The sequence below is a fragment of the Lupinus angustifolius genome, chromosome LG02, assembly GCF_001865875.1.
Source record: "Lupinus angustifolius cultivar Tanjil chromosome LG02, LupAngTanjil_v1.0, whole genome shotgun sequence".
Taxonomy (NCBI): domain Eukaryota; kingdom Viridiplantae; phylum Streptophyta; class Magnoliopsida; order Fabales; family Fabaceae; genus Lupinus; species Lupinus angustifolius.
The window spans coordinates 432,311-452,541 of record NC_032010.1 but is presented as its reverse complement, the minus strand read 5'-3'; the positions used below and the strand labels follow the sequence as shown (position 1 = coordinate 452,541).

General features: G+C 32.3%; 2 protein-coding genes and 1 pseudogene across 5 annotated transcripts; 1 reads left to right on the top strand and 2 right to left on the bottom strand.

The window, feature by feature from the left end:
• On the bottom strand, nucleotides 3,331-7,905 carry LOC109329802 (putative lipid phosphate phosphatase 3, chloroplastic). Of its 3 annotated transcripts, none has more exons than XM_019563638.1 (9): nucleotides 7,799-7,905; nucleotides 6,499-6,591; nucleotides 5,543-5,767; nucleotides 5,357-5,444; nucleotides 5,139-5,248; nucleotides 4,951-5,041; nucleotides 4,582-4,770; nucleotides 4,382-4,441; nucleotides 3,331-3,683 (listed from the first exon to the last, which is right to left on the bottom strand). In XM_019563638.1, exons 1-9 carry the CDS (start codon nucleotides 7,856-7,858, stop codon nucleotides 3,475-3,477), a joined length of 1,125 nt encoding a protein of 374 aa, XP_019419183.1. In that variant the 5' UTR covers nucleotides 7,859-7,905; the 3' UTR covers nucleotides 3,331-3,474. The 3 variants fall into 3 exon arrangements, with proteins under 3 accessions (XP_019419183.1, XP_019419199.1, XP_019419191.1); XM_019563654.1 differs by having other exon boundaries at nucleotides 6,499-6,893; nucleotides 7,799-7,815; XM_019563646.1 differs by lacking the exon at nucleotides 6,499-6,591.
• On the top strand, nucleotides 9,288-12,472 carry LOC109329819 (annotated as a pseudogene).
• On the bottom strand, nucleotides 13,218-15,997 carry LOC109329790 (protein PLASTID MOVEMENT IMPAIRED 2). 2 transcript variants are annotated; one of them, XM_019563615.1, is made up of 3 exons: nucleotides 15,947-15,997; nucleotides 15,651-15,751; nucleotides 13,218-15,264 (listed from the first exon to the last, which is right to left on the bottom strand). In XM_019563615.1, the coding sequence occupies exons 1-3, from the start codon at nucleotides 15,960-15,962 to the stop codon at nucleotides 13,492-13,494; spliced, it is 1,890 nt and encodes a 629-aa protein (XP_019419160.1). In that variant the 5' UTR covers nucleotides 15,963-15,997; the 3' UTR covers nucleotides 13,218-13,491. The 2 variants fall into 2 exon arrangements, with proteins under 2 accessions (XP_019419160.1, XP_019419170.1); XM_019563625.1 differs by having other exon boundaries at nucleotides 15,651-15,737; nucleotides 15,947-15,996.

Genomic DNA, 20,231 nt, shown 5'->3' with positions numbered 1-20,231 from the left:
TTTTTTTTATAAGTAAATGTATTAAAAATGGATGCAATGAGAAGTATAGGAATTTGTAAATGTTAGAAATTGGGGACATCTACAAAAAAAAATAGCTAAAAATAAATAAGAATCACAACTAAATGGATAATATGTCATATCTTGACTAAAATTTTAAGGTATTATTACATATATACATATACTAGGTTTACTTGGTGTTTAAATTACTCATAATTAAACAATATAGAACTTCAATAAATTAATATTTGATTGATCTACATATTTCCTAAGTTTGAATTTCAACATTATTAAATACTCCCACTTGAACGAAAACTTGGGATATTTGAGTGTGAAATAATAAATATAATCCCAACTTGGCTGCCACTACCTAACAGGACAAAAAGTCTCTTCTCTAAACTTAGGATATATATTTGATTGTGTAATAAAATATAATCCCAACTTAGGTTATAAATTATGTCTAACAAAACATGGTGCTTAGTCTCCATATGACGATATATATATGGATACTTTAAACAAGAGGGGCCACAATATTAGATTAAAATATAACTATGTTTACACAATACTCATCCAATCAATATGCTATGAGTTGCTATTTATAACGTGACCTTTTAACTATTATTTTTTGCACTTACAATGTAAAATACCACATTTTCTTAAATTCTCTTAATAAATAATAATGTATTTCAGATTTATTAACATCATTTTCAATTTCAAAACAAATAGCTAGTGTGAGTAATTAGTGTATGACATTATAAATGTATAAGACAAAATGATAAACATTGTAATAAAATAGTTAATAATTCTTAATTTTTTAAAATGTAGGATAATATTAAAAAACGAAAAAATAAAGTCACAATTAAATTAAATGTGACATGAAGGAAATATAAATTGAGTGTAAAATTTATACACTGTGAGTGTAAAGATTTATATATAAACACTACATCATTCACTATTCATTCAGATTACTTTTTATAAAAAACCAATAATGATTAAATATCAATAATAAATAACGTAATAATAATATATAAAACTTGTACAACATACATATTTTCTTCTTATATAAATTTGTAAGGGTCATTATTGGATCTGAATATCAACTTTGGAACGTGCTGCAATCGTCATCAAGTGACTTATTAAATTGCATTCAATATAGATGTTAATTGATGACTTTCCCTTCTCTTAAGGTAAGGGTCTAACCTTTGAATTTGGATGAGTAAAAGTTAAAAATATGATGCATAAATGACCACAATATTCAAAGTATGATATGTCATTAATATTTTTTATTCCTAAATGGAGGACTTCAAATTTTAAATTGGGGCTCGAGGCAAGTGTAAGGTTGTAACCTTAGAAAATGAGGAGACTCATGAATGTTATTTCATATATCATAAGTTATGAATAGTCAAAAAATTACTTAAAAATTAAATTTTCGATCAATTATAAAATCATAGTATATAGAGTAACACTTATTATAAAATAGCAGATGTGCACCTAAAATGAGATGTTGACATTTAACTTTTTTTAATAGTGTTTAGTATTTTATGCATATTATCATTTTTAGTCTAAGATTCAAGTATAAGATCACTAGTTTGAGTTGGTTTTTTTTAATGAATTCAATTGTTATACAAATGTTGGGAAACAATATTAATTATTTTATCCTTCCTGTGGATGTAAAATGACATTTGCAAAATTTAGTGTGTAATAAATAATAAATGGCAGATAAAATATAGTAAGGGTATAAAAATAAGACTATGATTTTAATGTGAGAAACTCAAAAACATTTTCAGCTTGAGAAGCAAAAAATTCAGAGTACCTAATCATGAAAATATTTTGACTATCAAAAGTAAAGTAGGATCAGAATCTCTCTCAAAGTATATCTCTAAATCTCATCTTGCTATGATAGAATCCCATATATCTTCATCTTACTAGGATTTCTCTCTATTCTCTAGTATTCAATTTACTATTTTAATATATAAACTACTGAGTATTAGATTTTTTATTCTCTTTTAAATATTTGTGGTAGTGTTACATGCATAATCAACAATTAATAACTGGCCTGCAAAACGAAATAGGATCCTTTGTCCCTAAAAAAATCACGTCCTCATGTACCAATCCAATCACACACCACTAAATAGCATAAAAAAATTACTTTATAATTTTATGATTTTTATTTTCGAATAGATGATAGCTTTTCATTGAATTAGGACACAATGAGACATAAAAAGTAAGTATAATCCCCATTACTGCAAACTGATGGTTTGGTATGCACTATGAGTTATTATTGTATATTTGCTTATTAAATTAAAATAGGACTAATATTAAAATAACTATACTTTAAACATTTTATAATAAAAAACATGTTCAACCACTATAGTAAGATCTCTAATAGAATGATTTGCAGCAGAAATAAAGTAAAGATAAGCTCAAAAGTAAAAAAAATAATTCATTTTTATTAAAAATATAGTATAAATTCATGCATTTTTCTGGTATTTCAAAATTCAATTATATATTAAAAAAATACAAGTTATAAAAAAAGCTTTAGGAAATTAAGTAAATCAAAATAAAATTGATTATACTAGTATTGAGTTGGATAGGAATTTGTGTGTATATTCATAAACTCATCCATGGCTCTATTTCAGGAAGATATCAATTGTGATCCTAAATTTAGTCAATTATGTGTTTTTTGTTTAAGTTATTTTGGAGATAGATCAATTGGACACTGATAACAATAATAAAATGTTGGTCTAATGGTATAAGGTCCTATTCGATTTATAGGAATGACACTTGTTGAGATAGGCAACCATACATCCAAAAGGTAAGAAAATATTTTCGGTAGTACCAAAATTTGATTTTTCACCTTGTCAAAAATCTAACTTTAACTAACCACTAAGATTAACTCTTAGGTATAGTTTTTTTTTTTTGGTTTCCCACAGGTATCTTCGCACTGGAGGCAATCCTGTTCGAGCCGGACACATCCACAGGTAAGTGAGGCTAACTCTCCCAACGAGCATTTTTTCCATCCACAAGACTCGAACCCGGATTCTTGCTTAGGTATAGTTGAGTTTGCCTTTTAAAATAAAAAGGCAAAATATACAATATTAGAATTAAATTGAGATCTTAATACATTTTGTTGAATTGATGTGAAATACAGTGTTTATTTGTTTATTATTACAACATATCACACTCTTTTAACAAGAAATTTTTCATATAATCTTTTTATATAATATTCTATGAGGTACCTTTTTCATATATATAACATATAATATCAATTTTAAGAGTACTTCCACACCTATAATCAATTCAAACTTCAATTAATACTCACAAATCTAACTCTTATAAACAACTAAATTTTCAAAGATGGTAATGACTATTTGAGTGGAAAACAAATATTCAGTACAAATGTATATCAGTTTTATATCCTTGTAAAATCCAAGGATGAACACACTATCTGATTTACAATCATGAGATGTACAAAATTTATCTTCTCCCAGATTCAAGTTCATCCAACGTCGAACCGTGATCGCGTACTAAACCTAAACTCATACACCCGTGGTAACTTTGTCGATCGTCCTGGTTTGCAACCAGAGCCTCTAATAACTGGGTCTGATCACCAGTTTGAGCATTAGGAACTTGTGTCATGCCTCGCGATTCTTCCAACATCCTAAAATAAGCATAAGGTCCCCAACCTGAAGAGATAAACAACATATCTAGAGCATTAAGTGGTTTGAACTTTGAAGCATACTTCATAGCAGAGACAAATTTATAAGCTTGGGAATCATTGACCGGAAATAATTTAGTGTCGTGATTGGAAAAGAATTCCTAAAACCATAGCATGATCTAGATTTGAGTTGGACAAGACCACAAGGGTGATAAAGCACACTATATGTTTTTAACACAGCTAAAATATGAGCAAATAGAGTTTAGTCACTACCCTTTGTTATAATACAAACATGTGAAGGTCACAACGAAACAGCTAACAAAAAGGTTCGCAATGAACGAGACTTTTACTTTGTGGGGTTTGGAAATGACAGATGTACATAGACTAATCCCCACAAGCGGGCATGTGACAATCAAGCCACAAGGCAGCAACCTTACCGTTGCGCCAAGGCTCACCTTCAACGAATATATAACAATGCCGACAGAGTTCTTTGTACTGATGACTCTCATGCCTACATATGTGGTTGGTTTAAATCATGTAGAGTCTAAACCTCAAGTTATTTCAAAAGGGAAAGATGTAGGGTCAAGCATATGTGAAATACCTGGGTTAACACTTAACACTAACAAACACAACCAGCCAATGAAACACGGACAGACATAAACAATCGTGTGTCGTTGAATTATATTATCTGATAAATTATCGAATATAATCTGAACTGAAGCATACCTTCAGAATGATAAGGAGGAGGAAAAAACTGCAAATAGCAAAACGTAGCCATGACAAGCCCTGAAAGAAGAACTTTTACATAGTCAGGCGAGTCGAGAATCAACAATAGTGGCAAGTAAGTTATTTTTATCTCCTCTTATGGTTGCATACAGAGCCTAGTTAGGTATTATAACTAATTAAGATACTACAGATGGATTGACCTAAAAGACCTCCAGCAAACACGTCCTGCCAGTGATGCCAGTAATCGTCAACTCGTGAAATCCCAACAAGTAATGCAAAAAGGAGTGGTAGAAAAACAATGCAAAGTTTTGCAACATGGCCTTTGCTATCAAATGCTTTTATTTTCCCAGATAAATACAATGATAAAAACCCCAGACCAGCAAATGACCCTGCACATAAATTGAATTAGTTAAAGCAAACAACCGAAGAAATAAAATTTTAGTAAACATGTTTTACAAGTTAAACTAAATCGACCATCAATTTCTGTTGAAACAGTAAAATTATATGCATGAAAATCCAATCTTTTTTGGACAATGGTATAGTCAGCATATCAAATAAATGCTACATACCTGAAGTATGGCCACTTGGGAAACTTTTATGTCCTTCCTTTATTACACTCTTGTCACCATGACATATGACATCGCCCAAAGTATCGTAAACCTAAGAAGAAAACCGTCAACCTTTTAAATATGGCTGCTATAAAGAATGAGCAGTTCGGCACAAGAATTGAAAACCTCGGAATTTAAGCAAGACATACATCCTTTCCGTCTGGGAAACATCTCCAGAAGAAGTCTGGTCGAGGTCGACCTACTGCATTTTTTATAGCATCAGTAATTACTGCTGTTACTAAAACAGAGAACAATAGACCTGCACTGGCAAACAATTTCCGGTCATTGTCTCTGCTGTTTAATTTCAGCAAATAGAATAATATGTTTCTTAGAAATTTAATAAATAAGGGGTATTTACAAATATTACCTAGTATGCTATGATGAAGATCATAGATATCTCTCCTTCGGATATAGACAACAATAAAGATCAGCATAGGCAACAAAACTGCATATATCTAACCACGAAACGATAGTAATTGGCCAGGTAACCATGTTAGTATAATTACTCGATAAAATATATTTGTCCATGTTATATCTGAAGCAACAAACTTACAGGAACGGCCCAAGCAGGAACTGTGTTACTTTTGAGGGGATATTTCAGATCTGTCATCATATCCTTCCCCACAAATCGATAGAAAGGATGGATAACGTATAGGATGATATCAATAACCACAAGAAGAAAGAGTATGAGCCAATCATGCATGTGCGTTCTTGCAACTGTATATCCGTGAGAACGCAAAGTATGTGAACCAAGCTGGACTTCCCTCATCCTTAATTCCTAGAGCAGGCAAAAAACCACAATTGAGATCAGGAGCAGATAAAAATGAAAACTTATATCGTTTCATCATCGCTAATAATAGATGTCCATCACATCTACATAACAAAAGCAGATACAAAAACTGATGAGTTCTCCTAGCAGAAATTTGCATTGTTGGTATTACGTTGTATATAGCCAGCCCCATATAGTGGGAAAAGGCTTCATTGTTGTTGTTATATGTTGTATAATACAAGGGTAACACAATTAACAACCTAGTATATGACAAATTAAAACATTTAAAGAAAAGCGGGAAATCCATTAAAAAAGTGGGCTTGTTCGACAGAAAAGACAGTAGGGAAGAGTTAGAACTTAGACGGGGAACTATTTGGCTAATAAAAATCAATAAAAAATTCAATATTTGCTGAAGTCCTCCTATCTGTGGTGCAAGAAGCTCAAGGAATGTTGTGAACAGACTGATCCAAGCATTATAAGTTGGTAATTTACGGCATTTTTAAACTGCTGACAGAGAGCAGTATAGAGAAGAGACTAATAAATGCAAGTTATAAAAACATGTTAAATTATTATTAGTCTGCTTGTCAATCTCTTTGCCACTTCTACTTGCGTAAGAAAATTTTGGAGACAGGTTACAGGCTCATATATTTTCTTCGAGCCAATATTGCAATGGCTAAGCGAAAAGAACCTTCTTTAGTTATTCAAATTTTTTTAACTGAACTGTATTGTATAATGTATACCTCTTCATTCTTTGTGTCTATCAAAGGAAAATTAATGGGCGAAAAGCGAGCAGCAGTCACAGAAGAGATTCCCAGCCACCTGCTTGATAATTCCTAGGTAACCCCGAAGAAAGCAATTTCAGGGACAAATATCATGAAAATACCTGAATTGCCTTGCTTCTTTTATAAATTTTGGTCTTTCTATCGTTTTAACGACAAATGATATGTAGTAAATTTAAGCAAAGCTGCAGAGTATACAAATTAGAAAGCTGGGAGATGCTCTATGTTAGCACAACCATCTTAAATGTTCCGGATATTTTAAATCTCTATACTCAGCATGAATGCCGGTATCTCTGGCTACAAAGTACAAATGCAAGACCACATGTCCATCACAAACAGCTCACATGCCCAAACACCTATTTGGTTCAGGATTCAGAAAATCACCACATAACATGACAAACATGAATTTAATACAAAAGGCGTAAGAGAACTATGCTTAAAAATGGGGGTCAAGAGTAGAAGAATAAAGCATTCACTGAAATGAATCACAATTGTCAAGAAAGAGATAGATAAGTTCGAAAGAGTTTTGAGCCCAAGCCAAGAATTCATTTATTAAATCAGCTGCTTGAAATCAAATGAACTGCTATAACTCAATGCACAAAGCATGTCTACATTAACTTAATTTCCTCATACCAAGATCATACAACATATCATAGTCACATAATTCTCTCATTTACCTTACATCACCATATCGCGCCCCACGTACCAGGTCCATCGTAAATAATGTCTCATAAAATTAATATAAAAATTATCAAACTGTATACCCAAGTGAACCACGTACCCGCACCTAGTAGCAGTTAACTATGGTAATATCACTAATATGTATAACTAAAGACACACATTGTTTAAATTGCACTCCACAACCGCAAATGCAGCCTCAATACTGCAGTTTCGGAATCTCCACAACTGCGTGGTGACTGAAATTGCACCCGCATCGGCCACATTTTCCCGCAGTTTTCGACAATTGCAGTAAATGTAGCTACAACCATGAAGTCAACTGAAGTACAGACACTAGTTTCAACTACTAAAGTCAATGATATGTGAAGTCAAAACAAATGCAAATATGAAACTTCAAATAAAGTCCTTATAAATGAAAAAGCTTATGAAGAATCTAATTACAAATTTCACCTAAATATCTATAGATATAAGAGAGACATGAATGAAGATCTAAAAAGTCATTAAAAAAGACAGTAAAAAAAGTCAAAATGGAAACATAAGATGAAACAAAAAACATGTAAAGGTGAAGTGTGAAAGAATGAACCTGAAAAGGAGAGGTAATAAAGTTGAAGGGAATGAAAGATCTCAAATACGAAGAAGCCATTGTGAAACTGAACAAATAACCAAAACCATTCAAAGAAGTCAATGGACAATTTCTTATAAGTAAATTGCTTATCTTTTTATTTTTTATTTTTTACAATAGTTGCATGCATTTTACTCTTATTTTCTTCTATCTTTCAGTTTTTTATTACTTTTACTTTTAATACATTTATATATTATATATAATAAAACTTTAAGTTTTTAACTTTTAAATATAAATAATACAAATAAAGTGTGAATGAAAAATGATAAAAATAAACTATTAATTCAAGAGTAAATTTTTCAAATTTACTTCTCATCGTAGTTATAAATTCTAGAAATATTTAATAATTTAGATCTACTTACTAATGCAAACCATTAGAAACTTAATCTTGAAGTAAAGATCCTCCTCGTTAAATAATACTATTTCTTTAACAAATGAATGATTATTAACTATATAAATGTTTTTACATTAACTATATTATTTTTTATTTGTTTTTTGTTCTATATTTTGACTATCTATTTTTTATATTTTTTTGTATTACTAAATATATTTTTTAATTTTTTGAAACTAAATTAATTCTTTTGGAGATTTGTAATTATCTGATCCAAAATAATAATATATATTAATTAATTTCATTCTAATATTGATATAACTATACCTAATATACAAATATTTGGTGAAGCAGTAGCATAGAATAACTTCACCTTCATTCATTCATTCATTCATTCCCTCTTCGTTTTCTGAAGGTAATAATTACTCAAAACCACCTTTTGCTTTCTTCTTTCAATTTTCTTCTACTCAAAACATATTTACATTCTCTTATAATCCTAATTATGTTTTCTGATAATGATTTACTATTCATAGATGATATAAAAAACTTCATAAATAAATAAATGATTTTTTATTTTAGTGCTTACTCTTTAGTTGAGTGTGTAATTGGAATCTAATGGACGAATCTAAAAAACTTCAAAAAATTGGTGTAGTTCATATGGTAGAATTGTATTTTAGGTGTTATGAACATGTGTTTAGGAGACTATTAGAAGCCCGACTAAAGATAATAGACCAAATGGAGGTTAGTACAATTTCTAGAGGCAGAAGGGGGCCAAAAAACGATATGCGAAATGACTAGGAAAGATTTAGAGTTCTGTTGGACTTGATTGTGATCGGGGAACCTCCAACCAACCGGGGAGTCCCATTATTACCGGTTCCATGTGCCTTTACCATTTATAAACTATTTCACTCATCCTCATATCCAATGTGACATTTCACACTTGAATATACTCAACAATCTCTCCCGTGACAAATATCATCGATCTCCATCTTATGCGGTTGAGTTGGGGGCGCTCCATATTCTAGCATCAAAGAATGTTCAACAAGCTCGGACATTGCTTGAACTTGTTTATGATAACCAGTTTGGTTCATATCAGTTGCGTTTTCTGAAGTGTGAACCTTATGCAATAATTCTGCCCAGAAGCCAACATCTATGGTAGTAGTTTCAGTAGCTTAATTTCTTGGTATTATCTATTTGCATCCTATCATTTTCCTTGGATATTTGTGAGTTATTGTTGATCTTTATAGCTCTAATTATGCTAATTATTGTTATCTAAATAGCCATGATTGAAGTGAACACTCTTAGCAACAACATATGGACAGGGTATTAATTAGTTAAGCAAGAAAAACTATATATTGATGATGTCAGCTATTGCTGATGCTCTCCTTCCCAGCTGCTGGTATATTCATATTTCATAATCATCGTCATTCCCATCGAAAGAGAAAACTCACCACTCTATCACTTGCCATTGCAGATAGCCGAAATTTCCATCATAAACATCTACAGCGGCCAGAGTCTTCCTCAGACCCACAATTGCTGCAGCAAAGGGAAAGAAAACAATAACAGCAAGACTAGATATAATTCCAATTCAAATCAAACCCGCAAATACTCATTCTTTCGGCACTACTTCCCCCTCATTGACACAAAAGATACCAATAATCAAAATCCGAAGACCAGAAAAACAGAATTCAAGGCGAATAAGAAAGTTAGGGTACTTTTCACAAAAATGTGGTGGGTAGATATGAAAGCAGCACTTGGCCAAAGAATTAACTTGGAGGGTATTTTATGTTCAACCACGGTGATCCTAAGAGACCCGAAACTGGCACTGCCCCATATTTCTGTTCCTGATATAAGGTATATTGATTGGGCTGAGCTGCATAGAAAGGGATTCAAGGGTGTTGTCTTTGACAAGGATAATACTATTACAGCGCCTTACTCTTTGACGCCATGGCCTCTTCTTGAGTCTTCATTGCAACATTGTCAATCAGTGTTTGGTCCTGATGTTGCTGTATTTAGTAATTCTGCTGGTAATTGTAGCATGAAAGCATTTCAAAATTGTTGAGTTTTTATGGTTGTAGTTGTTGCTCATACAGTTAAACTTTGGTTTTGTGTTGTCTTATTGGTGTTGTGGATCAGGACTTCATGAGTATGACTATGATGGTTCGAAAGCTAAGATGCTTGAGGGTACAATTGGAATTAAAGTCATCAGACATAGTGAGTCTTGTCTTTTCTTTTTGAGCTTTAATTCTGTCATGTTTCTTTTGTCTTGAAAACACGTTATCTTCTGCTGTGTTAAAAATCCAGGGCTATGAAATATTCCCTTGGGAAACTGACACCAACACTGATGTTGATTACGCGTGTGCGTGTGTATGCTGCAGGGATGAAGAAGCCAGCTGGCACAGCTGAAGAAATTGAAAAGCATTTTGGTTGTGAATCTTCAAAATTAATCATGGTAGATAATAATCTTGTAGTGTTCATTTTCTATTAGGTAATTGTTTTTTAGTATGATTTGAGATTAAATTGTATGATAAGCATGCTGTGGCAGGTGGGTGACCGGCCCTTCACTGACATTGTGTACGGTAATCGAAATGGGTTTTTAACTATTTTAACAGAGCCCTTGAGTCTCACTGAGGAACCATCTATTGTTAAGCAGGTTTGTTTTTCGTTTTCATTTTCTCTTTTGGATGGTAGAAGTGTTTGATGTGATTTGTTACTTTCAAGTTTCAACCATAGAAGAAATTTTAGCGACAACTGATGAAACTCTGGTAAAAATGTGAAAACTGTATTTCACAAAGCATACAAAATGATTATCTTGTTCCAAAGTGTTTAAGCAGGAAATTCTCCTAAAAGTTTCCAGCATGAACTGACTGAACTTAGTTACTGCAAATGTTGCATGTCTACAATGGTCCTATGTGCTAATGAAAACTCACTGTAACATATTGTGCAATTCCTTTCTCTATATTTAGTTCCTGGATTTTAGTAGTTTTCTGTAGTTTTCTATGTCCATGTTAAACTTGTCATATCTTATATTCACGTTGAAAGGGCTAATTGATCTCTTAAGTTCAAACTCATCATTATCATATTTACCATGTCATCATTAGCATGTTATAAATTAATTCTGTAATTTCTAGAGTCATGTGCATATTTAAATCCAAGCATTAGTTCCTATAGATAAGGCACTACACTAACCAAAGGTTACATCGTTAAAATCAGGCACCATGAATTTATGGATCAAGTATGTTTCAACACTTGAAATTTTCTAATAGTCTATGTAAATTGGTACTGTATGAGTTAAAGCAAAGCAAGAAAAGGATTAGAAAAAATCTCTTTCATCTTACCACATTCTAGCTTTTTCATAATTTACTATCTTCTAGCACAGCTCTGCTTGAAGGCTTGACTCCTTCTAAATGATTTGTTGAGTTATGCGGCATTTATGGCCAATTAAATATCAATTAAAGTCTCAAATATACATTTATTTTCTTTTGATAGAAAGATACATGGAGGGACCAAATGAAGTTTGAGGGATGTGTCATAGTTTTTATACCATTAGACTGACATTTTGAAGTTGCATTACTCACTGACCATGTTTTTGTGCTAGCTTGGTGTGTGAAATTTAAGTGACAGTGCTTCACAATTTATGAAAACTGCTGAATATTTTATGTTTCAGAATTATCAATCCATCGAATGAAATAATAGAGAAATGGAATAACATTTCCTTCTGATTAATACATGCTGGAAAATTCCCATAAACAGCTTGTTTATTTGTTTCACATAAAACATTCATCTTTGTGAATTTTGGATTTGGTGATTATTAATAGTACTTCTAAAACACTTGATCAGTGGTTTACCCAAAATATTTGTTCTATCCTCAGCAAATTATGTTTCTTTTCTTCTCACTTATATTATGATAATTGTGATGATAGGTGAGGAAGCTAGAGACTTCATTTGTAAGTTACTGGTCAAGTAAAGGGTTGAAGCCACTTGATCAAAAGTTATTGCCAGATCCCATGGTGTGTGTCAAAGAGCCCTGTCCTTAATAAACTGATCACAAAGAGCACTACACTTTTTTGAGACCCTGACATTTATTTGGGTTGCCCCTAAATAATTTGAGTGCACAGGTGGTGCCAACATTGGAAACTGTTGATTTCAGACATAAAAAATGATCAATGGTTATTACTACTATGTAATTTTGTAACCGGTTTCCAAGATTTATTAATTCTTGTTTAGTCCATCATTAAGTTGCAATTTTGTGTCCTAAAATTGGCTGTTTGTTGTGAAGTTTCTGTTGTGTCTAGATGACCTTCCATTGAATCTGCCTCCTCCACATGCCTTGTTCTTGGTAGGAGGTTGGAATAGCCGTAGAGAGGGTTAGGCCAAGGGAGGTCAAGTTATAGTTCCACACAACATGGCTAAGAGGGTACTTTTTTTTTTTACTTAGTTTCATTTAACATGTTTGGATGTTCAGAAAACTTGAGCCTGCTAATTTCACCTATCATTTTAGAAAGAGGAGTGCTAAAAAGTGTCATAAGGACATTGTTTAAGGAGAGGAAAATGAAATTTTGACTTGAAAATGGCCAACAAAATTTGGGATAAAATACTAAATAACTCAAACCAAAATGGTCAACAAAATTTGGGATTGTCATTTTGTGGATTACATTTTCAATCCTCCCCTTTTTATTTTTCTCAAACAGAGAGATCTGGCTGCCCACTGAACTTCCTTCTGTTGAGTTATTTGATGATAAAATTTGGAGCTAACTTCAACTATCAATTCATTTTATTGTTAATATACAACAAAAATGGTGTATGCTTCTCTAGTGCTCAAACAGTCTTGAATTCTAAATGGTATCACACATGCATCAATTGTCAATTATTTTGTTCAATTAAGAAAATCAAGTGTTTTATTATTACAATCTTTTATCCTTGTCTTAGATCATTTTTCTATGACTATGTATGGAAGTGTAATAAGCTAGGTTTTAAATTAGAAGAACATTTGAATCTCTATTATGAAAGTAACACATGAGCCATGAAGGAATGACACCTTGAAAAAGAGAGAGTGAGAACATGAGCTCTCTTATTGGAGATATATGGCACACCTGTTAGTGACTAATAGACATGTTTGCTTCACACACTTACCTGCTGCTAAATTTCAGCAATGACAGTCCCTTAATAACATTTCGAAAATGTTTTGTGAACATCTATTCTCAAGAACTTCGGAACAACTTTGATTTTTATAACTCAAAGAATGCGTTATAAAGAGCAAAGTTGACCGGATTTGTTGAACATATAACCATACTCATTACCGTTTTGCTCTACTATGATCACATTATGTAGTCCTAGTGTTATTCTTGCCTCTAAAAAACTTCGCTAAATTTGGGATTGCCTTCTTTTTCTTAATAGTAAAATGACCTACATGCCGAGATCCTGGGGAAGCAGACTTCTGAAACTTAACTTGCATTGCCGGAGTTATGTTGGCATTGAATTTGATGCTCTTTCTTGGCACACCTTTCTGTATACTCTTGGAAGAACTCCTCTCACGTTTTCTTGGCAAATTGTCCAACTCATCATTACTAGCGCTTCTTGAATGCAATTTCCCTTTGGTGTAAACCTCCATCTCTTCCACTATTTTACTTTCTTTGAGTTCGATCTGAGTTATTTTTGTTTTTATCAGTATTTCCTTCTCACTTGCCTTGAGAGCTTCAACCCATGCCTGAGCTGCTGCAACTTTCTTATCAGCAATTTCTTCGGCAGCCGATGCGTGATTAGTTAGATATTCATATTCAAATTTTGATATAGTGATAAAGGAACTATGCTTTGCTGCTATATCTCTTTCTTTCATTGTACTCTCAGTAAGTGTCTTCAGCTTCTCTAAGGTTAATACTTCTGATGTTTTCGCTACTTCTAGCTCTTGCATTACACCTTGTATTTTTTCCTCAATCTTGTCCATCTCAAACTCAGATTTTTCGATCTCTGACTTTGTTGTTGTAACCTCTTGGCTTGTAACCTCCTTTTTCTTTTTCGCTTCTTCTGTTTCGGTTTTCAGGTTTTCGAGAGTATGTGATAGACTAATGACTATAGACCTGGCCTTCGCCTCGGAAGTAGATACAGCTTCTAACTTAGATTTTGCTCTCAGAAGCTTGGAATTGAGATTTTGAACTGTTGAATCAACTCTCCCTTCTTCCTTCTTCAAGCGATCCGTAACATCGGTTACATGATTCAGCTCATTCCTTATAACATCCATTGAGGCCATAAACTGAAAACATTCTTCTCTAACCAAAGCTAATTCTTTCTTTGCTGCTTCCAATTCTTCGGTTACAGTCTCTAACACAGTAGAGTCCACTGAATCTGATTGCTCTTCCTTCCTGAAATTCGCGGCATGTTGCTTCATACTCTCATCTCTTTTAACCCTTTTCTCCATTTCTTTAACTAAGTTCAACTCATTCTGCAAGACATCAACATCTGATATTGTCACAGCTAATTTCATTTCAAGCTCTTTTGACTCATCTATCTCTTCCATCACCTTCTTCAACTTCATTCTCGCGCTTTCCAATTTCGATGAAAATTCATTTGCTTCATTTGCTCTCTGTGCTTCAACATCTGCTAGTTCTTTCAAAGCCTCAAGCCTTGCCAGTTCAGCAAGTACTTGTTCTTCATTGGCTTCCTCAATCTCCTTTCTAAGTGCTTCTGCAATTGTTGAACAAGATATCACCTTCGAGCTTGATTCTTCGATTTCTTTCTCAGCTCGGGATTTCGCATCCAACACAGAAGCCACATCAAGCTTAAGTCTGAACAACTCTTTTTTAACATATTCTAATTCTTTCATTACTCTTGCATACTCATAATTCTCATTCATCTTCTCACCCAACACGCCGTGTTCGTGCTTTCCGTTTTTATCTAGTGTTTCTATATCCATCATTTGTGCCTTTGCCTTGTAACTAGACTCATCAATCAATGAAGAAATATGTGTCACTTTCTTCTTTGCATTAGAGAGCTCAGATTCTGCATGAGCTTTTGCAGATTCTGCAGTCCACCTACTCTCTTTGTACCTTCCAATATCCCTTCTTGCTATGTGTAGGTCTCTTGTTCTTGAACAAGGATTCTGCAAAATTTGTGCAGAAAAAAAGAATAAGAAACAAAATTGTAAGAAAAAAATGCCAGAATTTGCTAACAAAATACCACTAGATAGAATAATTAGGCCTAACTCCACCCCAGAAGATAGTTCGAGTTGGAAAATTATCGAAGTTATTATAAACGACTGTTGGCTCATATTTTTATATGATTTATCGACGCCGGACGTCGATACTTAACAAGTTAAGAAGCTAAAATCCTTGTGATTAGTAGTTAGTTAACCATCCAATACATCACAATTTATATATCATTACTTGTGTTAAAGTTGGTGTAAAAGGTTAGTATGAGAATATAAGGGTTGAAAAACAAATACATGATGAAGAAGGGTTATTCTTTTCTCTGAAAAAGTTAACTTACCTCTGAGGAATTCATCTGAGTTTTCTTCATTGAAGGATTATCAATAACAACCTTTAACTGATCCAATTCTTCTTCTGCTACCAATCTCTGTGCTAATACATGTTAGTATGTTACCAAAACTTTAGCCTTAAATTAATTCAGATATATCATTATTTAAATTATCAGTTACTAGAACAACATGGTAAAACAAACAACATAAACTTATGTTGCTGCTACATTAATGATCCATTAGGACATATTTTAAGAAGTGATATATAGTAAGAAAAAAGAGAAAGCATAAGGGCCATTGGTCATACCTGAACTGTGGTGCATGGAGGCTAGTAATGTGAAAAATGAAAATGTGAAGTGGTGAAAGTTGTGGTTCAGAATTCTAAGCTGAAATGGAAAATCAATAAGGAGATAGTCACAAAGACTGGTGCACATCGGTTGTCCTACAGTCCAAGTCCATGTGCCATGAATTTGTGATCGTCATGACAAAATATATTTAAGTTAAAATTTAATTATTAAGTATTGTTCTGATCAATCACAAGCTTATGCTATATGGAGTGACACAAACGGTGGGACAGCAAATGTGCTCCCGACAATGATAGGCTATTATTGGACATATTGTTGGTATCTATCACTATTGTTACATGACAGGTATGAGTAATTTGTTCTCTAATGAAGTCACATTAAATTTCTTTTTTCTTCATGGGGACCATCCTTTTTTTTTTCCATTTTTTTCTTAGTAAAATGGCCCTTTTTTCATGAAAATTTTCACAAATAATATTCTTCCGATTGTACAAAATTAATGAAATTTAATGTAATAAAAATTATAAAATTAAAAATGTTTTAAATATATTAGTTGAAGTGGTATAAAAGTGAGGTCATGACTCCTGCTCTATCTTTCCTCTTGACCTGAATGAAAAATGGTTAATGTTGTTTATTATTACAACAATTAATGTCGTTCATAATTAATGTTGTTTTTTTAACGTATTAATTATAAAAAATGTTTTATCAAGTAAATTTAGAATTTAATAGTAAGGTCACAATTTTTGTGGTATGTGACTTTCTACTTCGGATTGAAAAACAAATGCGATCATTAGTATTGTGTTTGTGGTTTCTCAAATTATGTAGTTTTAATTTGAAGAATAATCATAATTAATATTATCTTGTTATATCCCAAATTATGTCGTTTTAATTTTTCTAGTTCATTTAGGAATATGCATGAGTAAGATAAACTATTATAAAACACATTAATAAAAAATATTAGTTTGCCTTAATGAATAAATATTTATTTAATCAAATAAGTTGGGTATAAAGGTTTATGCAATTAGTAAGACATTGTTTTAATATGGAAAAGAATGCTAACACATTCATTGATGTTATCGACTCTTCCAAATGATGACTTCTAATCATTCGGAAGAGACTGAAATTTCTCTTATAAATCTTCATAAGTTGTAACCGATAATTCATCAAAAAGCAAGTCGTAAACAATGATAAACAAGAATCATGAGATTTAGAGTTAGATGAGAAGCATGGAGATTTCACAAATCAATATATAAAGTTAGGTTTAACAATTTAATAGTTTATCTCCATTGAAGTTTTTAGAAGTAGAAATATGAGAGATAAAATAAATGAATATTTATATGGTGCACGTTGTTTATTGTCGCAAAACCCCATTTCATTAAAACAATTATTTTCGCAACAAAACCCCGAGTGAATTGATTAATTGAACACGATAATAAATTATCTATTATTTTTGTGGCATTAAGAAACATGTTTTCTTACTCTCTTTTTTGTGTGGAAAAGAACTAATATATATAGTGATAGTAACTTTATTATCACATCAAATAAATGAACACTTAATCGATTAACTCATTTACTTAATGAACACTTGATCGATTAACTCATTTACTTGGACCTCAATCGGTTAATAAGAGGTATTTTTTAATGAAAAAAACAAAAATCAAAACATGAGTTTTCTATTTCAAAATCAATTATCTTGTTTATTCATAATTCAACTTGTGAGGCTCATTTATCTTAAACTCTATCCAAATATCTTAGATATAGACAATAAATATAAATGCACTTATCTTGCTTGTGGAGTGGTCATTTTCTCATCTTGTAGTTGGGTTTATCATATATCTTAATGTATCTACGTGTTTATCATAAGTTGTTTTCTTCAAAACCATCACTTGCACATTTTGCTTTCATGAGAGAGTAACTAGTAACTAATTATTAGCTATGCAAATTAATTAACCCATCTAATCTCAACTAATAACACAGTTATTGTTGGGTTTATTCAAGTGTGAAGTCCTACATTGGATATGTGGGGAAGAATGAAAGGGTTTATAAGAAGAAAAGACCCATGAAACTAATGCTTAAGGTTTTGGTTCAAGACCCGGTCGCAGTCTGGTCCAACAGTTATGATATAACTTACTATTATATATACTTTATTCGAATATGCTTGTTCTACATCAACATCATACGTGGATTGCTCATGAGGTGAAACTAGTTGCACTGGAATGATAAAGTGAAATTGAATTTTGATGGCAGTTGTTCCATGAGATCTAATCTAATGGGAGGTGGTGGTGCTATTCGCAACCACGAAGAGCGTTGGCTTCTGTGTTTCTCTGTTTGCTTTGAAGTTGGTATACCTATCAAAGCTGAGTTTATCGCAATAGAACAAGGTCTGATTTTGGCGTGGGACGGAGTTTTTGGTTTGTTATGCTCGAGTGTGACTGTGTGGAAGTTGTGAAAATCATTACAAAGAGTTTTGTGGTCAGATTTCAGAGGATTTCTGAAGTGCTGAGCCATATACGCAAGTTACTTACTCATTGCTAGGAGGTTCAGATTCGATTCCAAGGGAAGCTAACTCCTTGGCGGATTTTATGGCTAAGACTGGTGCTCTTTTAGGCTCAGTTTTTTCAGATTTTGGCTTCTGCTTCGACTGGTGCTTCATATTTTCTTGACATAGATCTTTCTGTGTAGTCTTGTTTTTTTTTTATTTTTTATTTTTTAATGTACCGAAAAATATATATGTATATATTTATATTGTTCTCCAATTTTTATATGAGAATCATGCATATTTGAGTCACTCCTAAAAAAACATGTCACTTTACCAAATGTGAAAGAACATGCAAAAGTAAGAAATATTTCAACCTCAAATGAGTAGGTAACATTTCAACCTCAAATGAGTAGGTACATACAATTATTATTTTTACTATGATAACAATAGTTATGGAAAAATATAAGAAAATATAATTATAATTGTGATCATAATATATTGTCAGACTTCCAATACCATCATACTACACCAATTGAGGTTGCGAGGTGGAATATATAACGGAGAGATCACTTATCTTGAATGAAGTTCTTTTTATTATATATCGAGCTAATCAAAATATTAATTTTTGTTTGAGAATAATGTATCTCTTTATATCAGGAGATAATTTATCTCCTCCAGCCAGTAAAAATGTGACATGTGTGCTATTTTGTTTATTTTTAAAAATATTTTTATAGAAAATGATGAAACATGACACATGTCATGATTTCACTGGCAGGATGAGATAACTTATCTCTTTATACCAGGAGCTACTCCATTCCCTTTTTGTTTTTAAAATTGTTTTTTTATTCCCATGACAATATATGATTCGTTCGAGACGGATGATCTATCGGTATATAACACTATTATTGTTACATATAAGTGAAGTTAATGCAAAGTAATTGCAGCCCAACTCCCATTTTTGTGTGGGACCATGGCCTTCACTACCTCCATCTATAAACCATCCTATCATTAATTGAACCCCAAACCAAACCCTCTACCCTCCACTTATATAAACTGCCACAAAAGCACTGAGTTAATATAAGAAACAAACACTTGTGTTATTTTGTGTGGAGTCATAAAAGAAAAAGAATGATGAAGAAGGTCTCTATTATGTGTGCAATGGTGCTTGTGACACTGCTTCTAGTTGAAGTGTCCTTCAAGGTTGAGGCTGTGAATTGTAGCCCAATGGAGTTAAGCTCTTGTCTTGGTGCAATCACTTCCAATTCTCCACCCACAAGCACTTGTTGCCAGAAACTGAGGGAACAAAAGCCATGCTTATGTGGGTACATTCGAAACCCTGCCCTAGGGCAATATATTAACTCTCCTGGTGCAAGAAGGGTCACTAGTTCTTGTGGGGTTCCCTTACCAACTTGTTAACAACTTCACTTCACTTCTTCCACTTCAGATCTACCAAGCATAGCCTTAAATAAGTTTAATCAAGTTTATCTAAGAATCTATTATTGAATATGTTGAGAATGATAAACATCTCTATAGTTTAATCTATTATTGTATTTAAGAATTTATCTATAGCTTGTTAAGAAGTATAGATAAGGAAATAAAGGTGTTCAAAGAGTGATATATATTTGCTTGAGCAAGTATGAATTATGATATAATGTAATAACAAAAGAAAATATATATATATATATATATGTTTATGTTAAAGAAATTATGTGAACTGGTTAGTAGATTTAATTCTTGTTTTAGTGTTAATGTTGCAATCAAAGTCAAAATGATATAACTTTAAATTTAACAATGAAATTCAATATAAATAT

Bases quoted from the DNA above. Each gene is read 5' to 3' on its own strand.
- LOC109329802 (XM_019563638.1), bottom strand. From the start codon at position 7,858: ATGGCTTCTTCGTATTTGAGATCTTTCATTCCCTTCAACTTTATTACC. The intron at 4,442-4,581 runs GTCAATCCATCT...TTCTTCTTTCAG, and splicing joins GTTTGCTGGAGGTCTTTTAG to GGCTTGTCATGGCTACGTTT. The intron at 3,684-4,381 runs GTATGCTTCAGT...TTATCTCTTCAG, and splicing joins TCCTCCTTATCATTCTGAAG to GTTGGGGACCTTATGCTTAT.
- LOC109329790 (XM_019563615.1), bottom strand. The intron at 15,265-15,650 runs GTAAGTTAACTT...CAAATTTTGCAG, and splicing joins CTCAGATGAATTCCTCAGAG to AATCCTTGTTCAAGAACAAG.